This window comes from Heliangelus exortis, chromosome 12, assembly GCF_036169615.1.
Source record: "Heliangelus exortis chromosome 12, bHelExo1.hap1, whole genome shotgun sequence".
NCBI classification, from domain to species: Eukaryota; Metazoa; Chordata; class Aves; order Apodiformes; family Trochilidae; genus Heliangelus; species Heliangelus exortis.
Genome location: NC_092433.1, coordinates 13,762,589 through 13,777,323, shown reverse-complemented (window position 1 = coordinate 13,777,323; position 14,735 = coordinate 13,762,589). Strand labels below are relative to the sequence as shown.

Genomic DNA, 14,735 nt, shown 5'->3' with positions numbered 1-14,735 from the left:
GAATAAAAATCACCTGAAATCAACTGAAATCACCCTTACAGCTATCTGGTTAAGGTAAAGAGCAAACACAAATGGTGTTTTAGGCACGAGCTTCACAGAATGTAGGTGAAAGCAGTATGAAGAGAAAATGAAAAAAATTTAAAAAAATTTAATCCATTCCTGGCATGATCAAATCCCAAAGATTCCTCTTCCTCCCATAACTAAATCTTATACTAAGCCATAATTTTAATTCTCGAGATGCATTCACCACCCAGGTTGTGCAAAGTTGGTGTCTGAGAGTCTGTTCAAAAATCGAATTTGGCCCAGTCTCAGAGAAGAATGATTCATCCTTAATTTATTCAAGAGGCACTTTCAATCTTATTTTCCCGGACAATTAACAACCCCCTCTGGAGATTCTAGTGCTCTTTTGGCAGACCAGGTGCCATTTTCTGTGCTTGACTAAACTATTAATAAACTGTTAGCCCACTGCAGGGGGAGAAGCTCTTTCCCACCTGGTAACGCTGTTTCTAATTCAGGTGGGAAGCCAAATTTTGTTATTTCTTACACGTGTGTAGATCAGGAGCTAATGTTTTATTAAAAAAAAAGCCCTGAATAGTCAATGGACCATGATACCCATGCCTTCTTTAAGGGATACAGTATCAAAGGCTTTCCTGCCCAGGCAGGGAGCCTGCTGGAGGCAGCTGCAGGCAGGAAGCAGAAGGGGCTGCAATTTCCTGGAAATCTGAGCCTGCCTCACCTCCTTTCTGAAGCCAGAGGATAAAGTAAAGCCCCCTTTGAGGACAGCCAGCCTAGATGGGATGGTGTTAGAAAAGGACATTATTGGCCTTTTGTGCTGAAGAGCCCAACTAATTAGGGAATACAGATTTTTGCTTATTAAGTTGAGTACAAAAATAAGGAGCACGAGGAGGCACATATTCAGGGATCCAACTGTTTTCCCAAAATGCTTTTTTCTTAACAGAAAGAGGAGTGCTGTGTGTTACAGTGCATGAGCAAACACATACCTTTTTTTCACATTTCAGCCACTTGATTGTTACTTTATGTCTACTGGACAGTAAACCCTCCTGTGTTTTAGATCCTTTATCAACTTCAGTTAACCTTCCCATCCTGCCTGGAAACACAGTGCCTGTGAACTGGGGAAATAACAGGGACTACACTCATATTGCTGCCTGATCTTTTACCTCACGTGGAGCTTTATCATAGAAAAAACAACGCAGTTCATCCCTGCAAAGCCTGCAGATACAGCAGCAGCAGCACTGCCATATCCCAAAGCAGGAATTCCACTGGGGCAGGCACTGCTCAAACCCAACAAAGAGAAACTTTGTCCCAGAGAGCTTAAAAACTCAGTCTAAGACAGCAGAGGGATTCAGGTGGGAGGACAAGAACGTAAATACAGTATTACTGATCAGCACAGGCTGCAGGGAATGCATTTCTCAGCCTGCCTCTCCTTAGAGTTAAAAAACCTTTTGGGTGACCTTCACCGTAAAATAAATTTTAATGAACACCTTTTTGGACATGTGTAACCAGACAGCAAGGTGCATCTTCCTTTCTGGTTTACACAAGGTTTTGGTCATTATCCCTTAGAAGACAGTTCTTTAACATGGGGTAAAAAAGAAAAAAAAACCACAACATAAAACCTGAATAAATGTATCAAGTTTTCTAACTGTGAAAAACATGCTTGACATAATTTATTCTCTTGGCATGAAATTATAGCAACTGTTTAGAATTCTCCAGGAAAAAAAGCCCACCCAAAAATGCAATCAGTAAAGCACAAGTATAATAGACAATTTAAATAATTTCCTGCTTGCTGCCTTAAATCATGATTAACATTGGTGAGATCTATTCCCACTATTTGAAACCAAGTGAAGTTACTTCCATGGGAAATACCAACAAGCCCATTAACCACATTAAGGTTTTGTTTTGGACTTTGCTGTGCCAAGGAAACATTATCACTTCTTAACACATTTGTGTAATGTTTTGGGTTTTAGGATTTTTTTTTTTTTTTTTTTTTTTTTTTTTTTTTGTCAAATGTTATCTAACTTTGTTATTTTCAGCGGGCCTATTGGAGTAATCATGAAGGGTCATACATCCCCAGAGGAAGATGTCCCGAAGTCCCAGGACTGTTAGATTTGCCCAAGGGAAAGAGACAGTGCTGAACACTTGTCAAACTTCCCATGTTTTTAACCAGTGTCCCAGGACCCTGGAGCCCAGCTGACCTGGCACAGCATGGCATTCAAACACACCCGACCTGGGTGCTCAGTGGAGCCCTACCCGTGCTCAGAGCCCACAGCTCTGTGTGCGACTGACCAGCACCTCATGGCTGGGCATCTCACTCTGAAAAAATGCCTTCTGGCATCCAAGTTTCCAAACTTGAAAAGACTGAGTTGGCCACTTCCACTGCGTGCACTAAAATAACTCCCTACTGGCTGTTTCTTTCCACAGCCATACTTCATGAAGTGGTGCTTCTGTCCAAGATGCGTTAGCACAGAGGGATGCTGAGGTACAGCTGACTCCTCACCTCTGACTGTGCTGAAAAGACTCCATGCACAGCTTCTCTACTTGTGCTTACCACTTGCCATCACCACTAGGGGAAGGAGGCTGACATGGAATACCAGGAAGAGTCCTGCTAAATGTTCCTTTGAGTCTATCAAAGTCCTAGCCTGTTCCTTAGAGTTCAGACCAAATGAAGTCACCTCCTCATAATGAAACACTTAATCCTACAGGGGCCTCCAAATACTCAAACCTGGTAGCTACCTGACATAGTAAAGCATCAGAAATAGCTATCACCTGCTGTCCCCTTCCTTCTTCTCCCACAATCCAGAACCTATCCCAGATAAACAGAATTTATCAAGCTTCCATACATACTTTTTCCCTTTTCTTGCCACACTGAGTATCCAGAGTTAATGCCAGTCAGCCCAGTGGCCTAAGTACCCAGTAAGCTCAGCACATAAAGCTCATCTTTACAGCTGTGGAGAGACAGTTCCATTTTTCTAGCTCAGACAATCCCACATTTCAAGTAACAATCCTATTGAGTCCGCTACCTTTCATTAAAGCAGCTCTTATAACTCTGTCAAATTCTCCAACCTTTGTATTGATTTTTTTTTTTCTCCTATTCAAAATAACTCTCCTTTACAACAAGAGCTGGCTGTCAGCTTCTTATCTCTTATTTTCACCCCATCTGATCCTCCTTTTCCTTGTCAGTCTTTCCAGATTTGAATTAATCATGTAGAAAATCAGGGATTTATGTTAAGAAAAATGTACAAGTCTTACCTCACCATTAACATACTGTAATTGCTACTGCCCCAGAGCTTTTCAACAAGACAGTGGAAAACCTTGGGGAAAACAGGACATTCCTGTCCAATATGAAAAGAGTTATATCTGGTTTGTGTTACTGGATAGTTACTTCAAAATAAAACTCTGGATGCACTGTAACATTTGCAACTCACTCTAGAAATTATTGGAGCCTGGCAGGCAGCAGGAAGATACTGCCATAAAACCAAACTGCTCTTATGTCCCTAAATTTTGTCTGGGTCTGTACAAGAACAGTCCCAAGATACACTAACCCCTCCACTAAACATATTTTCATTTCAGACCATCCTCTCATGTTTCTTCTTAATTATCACGGGGCATTCACAGAAAAGATCAGCCAGATGGAGACTAAATATCTCACTACTACAAGATGAAGCATTCTGCACTAAAATGGAATCCTGATTGCAATAAAGTCATTAATTAAAAGTCTCAACTGATTTTCCTGTCAGTATATGGGAGGCACTAAAGACAACTGTGAGGACACAGTGTATCAGCTACACTAAGGAAAATAAAACTACAAACCACACAGTTATAAGAAGATGCTAAACTTGCACTGCTCACAGTCTTTGCAGTACAACATGATGGAAACTCAGCCATGTGCTCAATATGTCCATCAATTTTATGTTTTAAAATTATGACATGCTGATTTCCTGACTATGAGAAACCTAAACAAGTTTCAAAAGTGGTGAAGAGCAAAGAGGAGCCTGGAGACTTCTGAAGCAAAATCTTGCTTTACTAGAGATAAGACAGAGCAATTTTTTTTTTGCTTTTTCACATCTTGTGTGTTTATTTTATGGCTGGACCCCCAAAGACTGTGTGGGGGGGGGTGGGACACAAGAGTGTAAGGAAACTGACTGGAAAAGAAGAACATGCTAATTGTCAGTTTGACAAAAAAAAAAAAAAAAAAAAAAAAAAAAAAGAGTTAAATGTTAAAATCCCCAAGCAATCCCCTTGTCTGAACGATTAAGTCTGGGGTGCTGTAGGAGATGTAGATGGAATAAGCAGCGCATGAGAAATTCCCTGGACACTGTAGAGCACAGACAGCATGAGTATGGAACCAGATTCTCATTCAGAGTTTCACCAGCTCATCTCCCATCAATGTCACTGGGAGCTTTAAGTATCCCACTCTAAGTGTGGATTTGGTCCTTGGAGAGTAGATTACAGTAAAATTACTACAGACAATCGAAGTCTCTCACTGCGATACATCCCCAATGGCACTCTCTAGGTCCCTCCATCATTTATTGACTTCTGCTTTCCTACAGCCTGCCAGATGGAAGCAGGAAAATTTGAAGAGCAACTAGTAAATGAAATATAAGGAAATAAAACAAATAAATCCCCGTTTCACAATTCATCTTCACTTGCGCTTGAAGCCAACATCAGAGATCTTTGCAATATTACAATTACCAGATCTGCTGGATGACAGAAAGAATAAACCCAGCTGCAACACAGCAACACAGGGTGTTAGTTCTCTCCTGTATATCAAGAAAACATACTGTGATACATTCATCTTTTAATATGTCAAAAAAGGTGCACACAAATCTAAACAGACTTCCAAATGCAAGAGTAAAAATAAACATCAGAAAATGCTCCAATCCTAACATTAAAAAGTAAATATCCCCTGGCAGTGGGCAAAAGGCTGGACAAATGCTGGAGATGATTCTGGAGATGATAGAAAGCCTTAACATTCAGGATAAAACAAAAACAAAACAACCAAACAAAAAAGATTAACTTGTCTCACTTTATTTATAGTAAAGGTTTTTGTGCACTGAATACTGCATATTATTTTCCTCTGCCTGTAATAATGATAATATAAACCATCAGAATTTAAGAGATTCAATGAGAGGTAGGATAGCACAGTGATAAACTTTGGGAAGGAATTTTGAGCATCCATATCAGAGCAATTAACTAGATATAGACCATGCTGAAGTTGGTGTGTATATTCAAAGGGAAAAGGAAGAAAATCAAAGTAGCAGGAACAAAGACACCGTTAGAATCTGTAGTCTTCTATGAAACCTGCTTAAAGAAGAACAAGAATTGCTAATGCAAATGATTGTTTTGTAACAATATTTTAGTAAAATGAATCCATCATCAGAATGTAAAAGCTTGCTAATTGACATGAAAGGGTGTTAGCTCTTCATTTTCTGCTGAGATAGTTTGTAGGGTTTTGTTGGGGGTTTTTTTGGATTCTTTTTTTCTTTTAAGGGAGAAGAAGTTGAAATCTCCAAAGACATGCATGTTGGCACTTGTGGGTATGAAATCACATTGCTATTTCAGAAGTCAAGTTCATGTTTCTGTTACGAGTTTGGCCTGGACAGTGCAAGTTTGTTCATGTAAGATTAAAGGGATGAGGTCTCTATGGCATATTGCAGTATGGTCCTTGGAATAAGATTCTCATTTACTAAATAAATTACTGTATATTACTGTATAATGGTGTTCATATTATAACTGACAATTAGCACCATTAAAGACAAAGCTCATAAACAGCCAGAGCTCACATCAAATTAACACAGTCATGATTAAAATCACTCCTCTGATTTCTGCTCTTCATGGAAATAATCAGCATTTTGCATAAAAATGAGTACGAAGCAGCTCAAAAAAACCCCAAATCCCAGTGATGCTGGGACAGTGGTACAGCACAGCACTGCCACATCAGCTGCTCACTTGCAATGAGATATGAAGTGCTGGGTTTCCCTCCTTGCAGGGAGCCCGTGCAGGCTCTGTGCAGGCAGGACTGGTAACGGTGCAGTGACACTGAAGATTAAAGCACTGCAATTACTCCTCTTGGCTCTAATGAGGGGAACCTGGGTTCTCTCCTGGCCTGAGGGAAGCTCATCTTCTTTATTTTAATTTTGTCACTTCACTGTTTAAATGGTTTCTAGCGTTTGCATGTTCATTTATACTGCTTTGACTTCAGAAAGAAAAAGAAAAAACCCAAGTAATTATAGTGGAGAAGAACAATAACAAAATACAAAGGAGTCAGCAATTCATTAAAAATTAGAGAATGTGATGTTAAAAACTTTTCTTAACTTGAAGAAAAAAGGAGAGAGACTTTTTCTAAGCTGGCACAGAGCCCATGTCCTCATTAGGGTTCGTGCTCCACTCACACAGCAATCCGCTAATGGCATTGCTTTCATCTTGAACATCACAGCACTAGTTCTGGGCATTACCCAAGATGATTGTGCTAAAATGGCAGGAAAGTGGAAAAAGAAACTTCAAGTCAATGCTGACCAGTTCTGGTATCATGAACTGGAACCTGTGGATGGAAGTTTGAGGCACGTGAACATCTCCATTTAGAAATACTACTTCTTGATGGCTTCTTACTCTTAATGGCTTCATAAGGCTCAAGTATCACCAAGGAAAATCTAATCAATAAATAAGCAATCAAGACCACCTAATCAAAGAATACCATTACATATGCCATGGTCTGAAAAAGAATCACAAAATGCTGCATATGCATAAAAGTACTGCAAGATAACACATCTTTAATCCAATATGCCTTTAAAGCAGGAAACAAAAGGATGTTCTCATATATCTTACCAACTAATTTAACATATAAATCACAAAAAAATATGATCCAGATGGGCTTCAATGAAGGAAACCAATTAACGTAGACAGCCTTACCATCTGACACATTAGTTGTAATAATAAAAACCAAACAACATGGTCAAACAATAATGCTCTGTATTATATCTGACATTCCTAATTAGTTTCTGCATCCTCTTCAAGAAAAAAGACTACCAGCAAGCACTTTGTTTCCCAGAGGAGAAAAACATCTAAATTTCATGTGCACTGTGCACAGTCTATGGATGAAGCTGATCTATCTCTGTTCCCCTGGGATGTGCTTTGGAACTAATGGCTTTTGCATAGTCCACATCTGGTTACACAATTAGACTCAGAAAATGTTTCCCTTCAGCTGTGGCTACAGTAACTGCTGCAGACCCAGAACACAAATACCTGCATGTTCCTTGAAAGCTTCACCTATGTCCACAGGCTCAGAATAATCAGTGATTTGGGCTTTGCTTTCTGTAGGATGGGATTTTGGTTTTTTGCTTTCTACATCCTTCCTAGAAATGCCACTTCTCAAATGAAGCACAGTATTTCTGGCACAGACCTCTCAGCACCAGGCAATTAGGGATGCATCAGATAGTTGCAAGCTGAACTACAAGTAGCATTACAAATTAAAAGCTCCACCATGCACACATGTACAGTTACTGTTTGATGGGATTTCATCCTATCCTGTCTTTTGCATGTATTGGCAAGAAGGACTCCGTTTAATCACTTTATACCTACTGGACTCTTCAAAATCCACCCATGAAAATTCTTCTCAGCAAACGATTGAAATTTGGAATTTTTGGCTTAGTTTGGGAACTGCTCTTCCTTTATAAAACAGTAAAGGAAAAGCTGTGGGAATTCTGCTAATGCCATCATACCCAAGAAGGCCATACAAAAGAGGTTCATGTCATTGCAGTGAATGCAAATCACTTGGAAAATTACATTTTCAGTACTATGATTCACACTGAATCTATTGGATACAGCAATTTACTTTGTACAGTATTCATAAACAAGTGACCTAAATTCTGAAAGGCAATCTCCTTTTTTTTTTTTTTCCCAATTTGAATGTAGAAAAAAATTAGTTTTCCAACCAAGTGAAAAGAAAATTAATATTTAAACCAAAGGATTATTTCTTAGGAATCTGCTTCTTCCCCAAAGTACAAAAAGCTTCCATCCATCAAGCGAGCATCAAATAGCCTTGGCATCATAAGAAAGGATTTGTGAAGTGAAAAGACTATTTCTGACACAAATAAGGCAGTCCAGGCTTCTTTACCATCTCTACTCCTTGAAATTTCAGAAGAGGAGTTGACTGGCTATGAAAACTTCCAGAGCAGTCCTTCTGCCAACCAAAAATAAAGTTACAAATATCAACATCACCAAGTTAGACAGGCAGGGCAGCATGTTTGGGCCTTTGCTCAATGTGTTGAGAAGAACACATTGCTTTAAGAAATCTCAGCTACATTGAGTCAGAAGATACTGGAAAAGCTTGCTGAAAACTAGGAATATAAACTTTTCTGCCTCACAGAACATCCAATAGACAGATTCAGAACTGAGAGATAATAAATGCCTTCCAATTCTCATGTGATGGAGCAGTCAGAGTGGGGAGGTTAAAATGGGAGGGTTTGGTCATGCAACAGACACTATTACAGCCTCCCTTTGTGCTTTGAAAGCCCCTTCCCACCTTCTGAAAATAATTTGGCTAAAGTCAGATGTAAAAAATTATGTCAAGCTGGGGGATGAGTCAAGTTCCCACAAGACCCAGTTCACAAGACAACCATTTCTGCTCACACATGAGCTTTCTGGGAAAGCTCCCCACAGCCTGCTCACGTCCACATGCCATGCTCTGAAAGTGCTTATCTGCTTTCTGACAGGCAAGGGGGATGCCAGGTAACATCTGTTTTATCTTGCCATGCAGAAACCTTGAATATCAAGTGAAAACTACCAACCCTCTTGACACAGAAAACACTGCACTGATGACAGAGCTACCCAGGACTATCCGGCACAAGCCAAGACCTCAACAGCACCAGGCTCCATAGTAGCCCACAGCACTGGGACTCTCCCTGCCATCTAAAGGCACATCCCTGGGGTCAGCTGCAGGTGGTCCCCCATCCCTGTGCTCTGAACACAGCCACCTTGGCAGAGTGATGTGCCTGGTCCCAGTGCTCTGCTGCCAGAGCTGTCAGGCTGGTTCTGGCCCTGGTCCAGCTGGCTCCTGCACAGGCAGAGCAAAGGCATGGCTGCTTGCACACATCTGGGTACAGGTCCTGTCAGTAGAAGGCAAAGGGACTGCAGCTGAGTCCAGGTAGAGAGAGAGGGGCTGTGCAGGTCCCAGGAAGCAACACGGATGGAAGGCAGCAGTCTGGGCACAGCAGCTCCCAAGCCACTGCTGCTCATTTGTAAGTGTCGTGGGAAAGAAAAGATTTGGAGGACAACGAGGTCACTTTGCGGATATTTGCAAGAGCCTCCCACACATGAAAATCTTATGGGAGAAACCAGAAAAGTGGCTGCTTGCAATTTAACCCCTGGGATGTGAGAGCAACGTGCTCTGCAGTGGTAGCAGAGCAGGGCTCGGAGCTGACATTGCAAAAGGAGGAAAGAGATGACAGAGGGCTGGAAGGGCCTTGAAAGTGATATGTTCACTGAAAGAAACATTGCCCTATTTCACAGTCATCTCAAACTACAGCAGTACATTCTGATTTTATATTTTTTGGAGAACAGAAGTGCATGCCTTTCCACTCACCTCGACCGGGAACCTCTTGCCATTGATGCTGTGCTCAGAACCAGCTGTTCCATTGCTTTGACCCCAGTGGAACTCCACTTTCTCTGCCTTGAATCTGCCCGGCAACCCGGCACCACTGACAAAGTAATCGTCCTTCAGCAGGATAGCAACTGCACACACAGAACAAGGAGAAAGATGCTCTCAACAGAGTTTTTCTGAAGCACTTTTATTTTTTCTCATTATAACAGAAGACTACTTCTAATGCAAGCAAAATGTTGGATCATCACTTTACTCTTTACAGGGATTGGTTAAAAAAAAAAAACACCAAAAACTCAGTCTACTGAGCTGGCTAATTATGGAAGTAATTATGAAGTTACACAGACTACAGAAAACCACAATTCCAGCTCTCAAGGACTTTTTGCCCTTCTCAATGGACTTTGATTAAAATTTAAGTGGCAAACTCCATCAAGACCTGTTTAATATGGTTCTAGGGACTAATGGCTGACCACGTTCCTTGGCCTTGCAAACCACGGAAGATCTATAGATTACAAGTTAAGAATAGAATGGATCTAATGCTTGCTGGATTTTCTCTGTTTTGTCTAGGGGGACATCCTTGTGCCCTGTCCCACCTCTGCTTCTGGACATGGCATGTACTTTCCTTAAACTCCCTACTTCTCCTTTCTGTAAAATGGGGAGAGTGACAATAACTTTTCTGAGATGCATTCATGAGAAGTCCTTCTTAAGAACTTGGCTTTTCTTACAGTAACTCTGACATTATGTGATTCAATAAGGGTTGGAAGGATCTTGTTTGTATTTTATTTTCATTTCTAAAAGTCTTTGTATTTTGTGTAACAATAAAAGCTGTATGTTCAAACAAGGGGCAAAACTGTATGGTGGAACTTGGCACATGTTACAGGGCAAGTATATGGTCCAGCTTTTCAAAAATTCTTGTCTGCTGCTCTCACTACAAGATCACCTGCCTTTGCATCTCCCATTTTTAATATGTGTGGTTCCTAAAAATTACTCTTTACAGAATCCTTTCTTCTCATCCCTTACAAAACTTTTGTTTAAAAACAGAACTAAAATTAGCTTTTTTTTTGTTTTGCTTTGGTTTTTTTGTTAAAGCCATTGCAGACCACAGCTTGCTGGTGCCCAGAATGCTGTAATTAAAGTTTTTTATTTGTTGTGGGGTCTTTTTTTCCATTTTTCTTTTTTCTTTTAAAGGGAATAACATGACCCACAAGGATTTCTCTGTGTTCTCAAGCCAACTGTGTCATCGCAATGGGAACATTAATATAAAACCAATTTTATTATGCAAGAAGGAGGATTTTATTCATTGCTGGAAAAAAAAAAGTTGGGAAATAAGAGTTAGTCCTCTGTTGGTGAATCAGTAGCAGGCTTTGCTGCAGACCAGGCTTTCTGCTGCACCAGGGTTGCCCTCCTACCAGTACAGACCAATGGCTACAGCAGCCTCACCTCAGGTACAGTCATGCAATTCAGATGTCTTTGTTAAAATTATCTAAATATTGAATTGCATGAGACAGTCAGATATTTCTGAATTGTGCCTGTGATATCACAGGGCCACCTTCTTCCATGTTTTCTGGTTCTTCCAGCACTCCCTTTGCATCAAGGTGTTTGTACAAGATTGGTAGTGCAGGTACTGGCTGTGCCAGCCAGGGTACTACTGGTGGCCACTGTCTCATTACAGCAGAAGTGAAACATAAGTGACTGAAAGCACCACTGCTCTCTTCCTCTCTTAAAAAATTCTCAATGAGCTCGGTAGTATTTTAAACACTGAAAATCTCGCTCAATCGGTTATAAATCCATAGATAAAATTGTAGGAGATGAAGAATAGAGGAAAGTAGATTCATGTGCATCTGTTAAAACCTCTGTGGGGATTCAGTTGCATCTAATAAATATTTTATAGTTCCTAAATCATTTATGGCTCTGTCAGGGGTCATTTTACTTGTTTTAGATGAATAATTAAAAGGATAATTAGGAGGATGTACAATCTGAAATGTTCATCTAATTGTTCATTTTACAGTATTTCTTACACTGCTGAGCTGTACAACACGTGTTCCCATCACCTTCTTACCTCAGCACCATCCCCTTACTGCCAATGCTTTGAGGGCTTCCTTCCCCTCCATGTGATTTCTAGTGTTCAGGACTGGAATACCCAGATCAATAACTGGGCTTCAGGAGCCACTGCTTTTGTCTGTTGTTTTCTGTAGAGTGCACAGCAAGGAATCAATCCCCAAAGCCCACTCATTTAAAATACTATATAACTGAAATTAAAAAAAAATAACAAAGGAGGTGGTGCACAGTGGTCAGGATGAGGACTGTGTGATGCCCTTTGCAGAACCAGGGCTGGAACTGTGTGCCTGTCACCTGCTTGAGAGCAGAAATAATCCTGGATACACAGGAGCTCTTGCCCAGCCTTAGCAGATCAGATCTGATGGTCAGGATCAGCCAGAGCAAAGCACATCATGTAGGAAAAGTGCTTCACAAACCCACACACCTCTGGCAGAAATTTTAGTAGGTTTCTTTAAAATGAAGGAGCTTTTAGAAGTTCTCAGTGACCTAAAAAGGGGTAAAGCAGCAATGTTTGTGTAATGCTGGGGAAGGTACTGCTCCTGTGGGTGCTCTTCCCAGGGGCCAGGTCAGCCTTGAAGAAGCCTTATCAGCCTCAGGCCCAGCTGACACCAGGTAGCACTTAATTATAACGTGGCAGAAATGAAAACAACTATAAACAAATATAACTATGAAATGTGCTTATACTTTCCAAGTGATCTTTCCCACTTGGGAACCAGATGAAATCAAACCCACATTAGTGCCTTTGCCAGTGTAATCACGCACAAAAGCATTTCTAGTAGAGACAGAGACTTAATTAATCCATTTCCATTTTCTGAATGAAACACTATTTTCTGTATGTTGTCTGCCCTTTACCTGATATGGGGCGTGGGAAACAAGAAAGAGCACAACAAATCCAAACAGCAATAACCTCTTTACCTTTTAACATTTCAGAGCACAAAAATAACTTAATTGTTCCATCCTAGAAAAAATTACTAGGTCTAATAACAATAACAATAACCCAAGCAACACATTTCCTGCCCATTAATGAGCATCAAGGTTAAGGGTCTTTGGCTTTCCCTTGGACCCCTGTCTCTTTTAACCAGTCATTAATTGCTGAGAAATGTCCTCTACATCCATCACTATTGCTAAACAGATATTTAGTTTACTGTCTCTGTCAGTCTGCAATATGAAGGTCTCATGTGGCCATCTGCTATAAGACTCTGCTGCCAAAACGCATCACAATTTATGGCACAACCTGCCCACAAGCCAAAACACCCTACTTGGTTTGCTGCTCTACCACTTACCACCTTAAAAATTAATTCCAGGCAAGTTTCTTCAAAAGGTCAGAAAACCAAGAGCAGGAATGGGACATGATGAAATAAGGGAGGAGTTTAGAGATCTGCAGAAGAAATCAGGGATGACAGCAAGGCAAAAGGAGTCTTCACGTTACCAGTGAAAGGCTGTAAGTTACCAAGAAAAGTGACAGCTACTGTTGCCCTGTGAAGCAATAACTTGTCACGAAAAATCCATACCCCAATGGGTGAGGAAATCAAATATAGCAGCAGTGCTAAAATCACCCAGCAGAGGAGACTGAAGATACAGCTTTCTTTGCCAACTGCTTGGAAACTGGAAAATTTGCTGGCACGTTTCAGTTCAACATGGTTCCCTATTCTATGTGCAGCAATATGTTCCTATTACACATACAGTATATCTCATTAGCATCTTTCTTAGAAAAAAATGTACCATCACTTTTTTGTGGTGTTTCTAATTACATTTATTGCTGGTTACTACAAACACCTCTCTGTGACCACAAGGGCAGGGTGCATAACATGAATAGATTAATTAAGGACCGAATTTCCATAGCAATCAGCCTTGCCTGAACCTCAAGTTACTACAAAGGGCAACAAAATCAGGATTTCAAATCAAACAGGAGCATTTCTTGGTGAAGCTGGAAAAAACCCGTCAGTAATGCATCAAAAAACCCAGGCTATGCTTGGTGGTGGTTTATTTCAGCTGGATTTGCTTTGCAGTGAAAGAAAACAGGATCACAGCCTATCCCTCCATCTCATGCAGGGGGCAATAACTCCGAATTCCTGCTAAGATCCTGAATAGCTGGAACTGGATCTGAAGTGCTTGCTGGACCCGAGGTTGTGGCTCAGATTCTAAGTCCCCTGGCCCTGGTGGGTGTATCTGAGGCCACGCTGTGTGCACAGCTGCCTCCCAAACCCTGGGGCAGGTTCATGCCTGGGGTTTCACTAGCAGACCCTCTGACTAGGGCCACTTACATAAAGCACTGTGGAGATGCATGTTGAATGCTAATAAAGACAAAAATACACTTCGAATAAATAAAATTTAATTAATTAGTGGTTTAATCTAATTCCCTAAAAATGTTTGACCTTGTCAAATGAAGAAGGTGGCCTTTTAATTTCTGCTTTTTACATTTTTAGAATTAAAGAGTAATCAAATGCATGCAGTTTTGCATATAAATCCACCTTGACCTTTTGGTGAACTGTTTTGGTAAAAATAAGCAGTACTCTGACTGTTTTTTTCTCTAAAAGCCAGAACAGGCAGAGCAGAAGAGGATTCAGTTCAATGAAGAACACAGTGCTATAATCATATAAAAACCACATTAATAAGCCCCCTCTACTCTGAGCAGTCATTGCTCTTTCTTCTCTAACACCTTCCAATTTCTAAGATTTCCCCTTTCCTACAAATCTGAGCCTTGCATCTCAGCATTCTTTTGGATTAGATGTTACTCCCAAAGCTGATAACTCAAGGTTACACTTTGAAACACTCATGCAGCTTTTTATTCTGAGGAACAACTGACTACCAAGAGAATTATTTCATACTGAGTACCTAAAAAAAAAAAAAAATCCCTTTCAAAAACCCTTAAAATCAATCTGCAGAACTGGCTTTGCAGAATAGAGAGGCAGAGATAGGTGGCTACCGCTGAAAAATTATTAAAAAACCAAACAAAATAACCAAAAAAGCAAACCCCAAATAACAGAACAATGAAAAAGGAAGAAGGTGGAACACTGCTTTAATTTTTAATTAACTGCAGGCAGGCTATGGAGAGAAACAGAAA

At 40.5% G+C, this 14,735-nt stretch overlaps 1 protein-coding gene across 1 annotated transcript in view; it reads right to left on the bottom strand.

Moving 5' to 3' along the window:
* PTPRG (protein tyrosine phosphatase receptor type G) overlaps positions 1 to 14,735 on the bottom strand; it is a 385,824-nt gene that overhangs the window by 165,791 nt on the left and 205,298 nt on the right. The window contains exon 4 of the mRNA XM_071756171.1: positions 9,599 to 9,747. Within this exon, the coding sequence (XP_071612272.1) occupies positions 9,599 to 9,747 (149 nt within the window). The remainder of the gene's footprint in view (positions 1 to 9,598; positions 9,748 to 14,735) is intronic.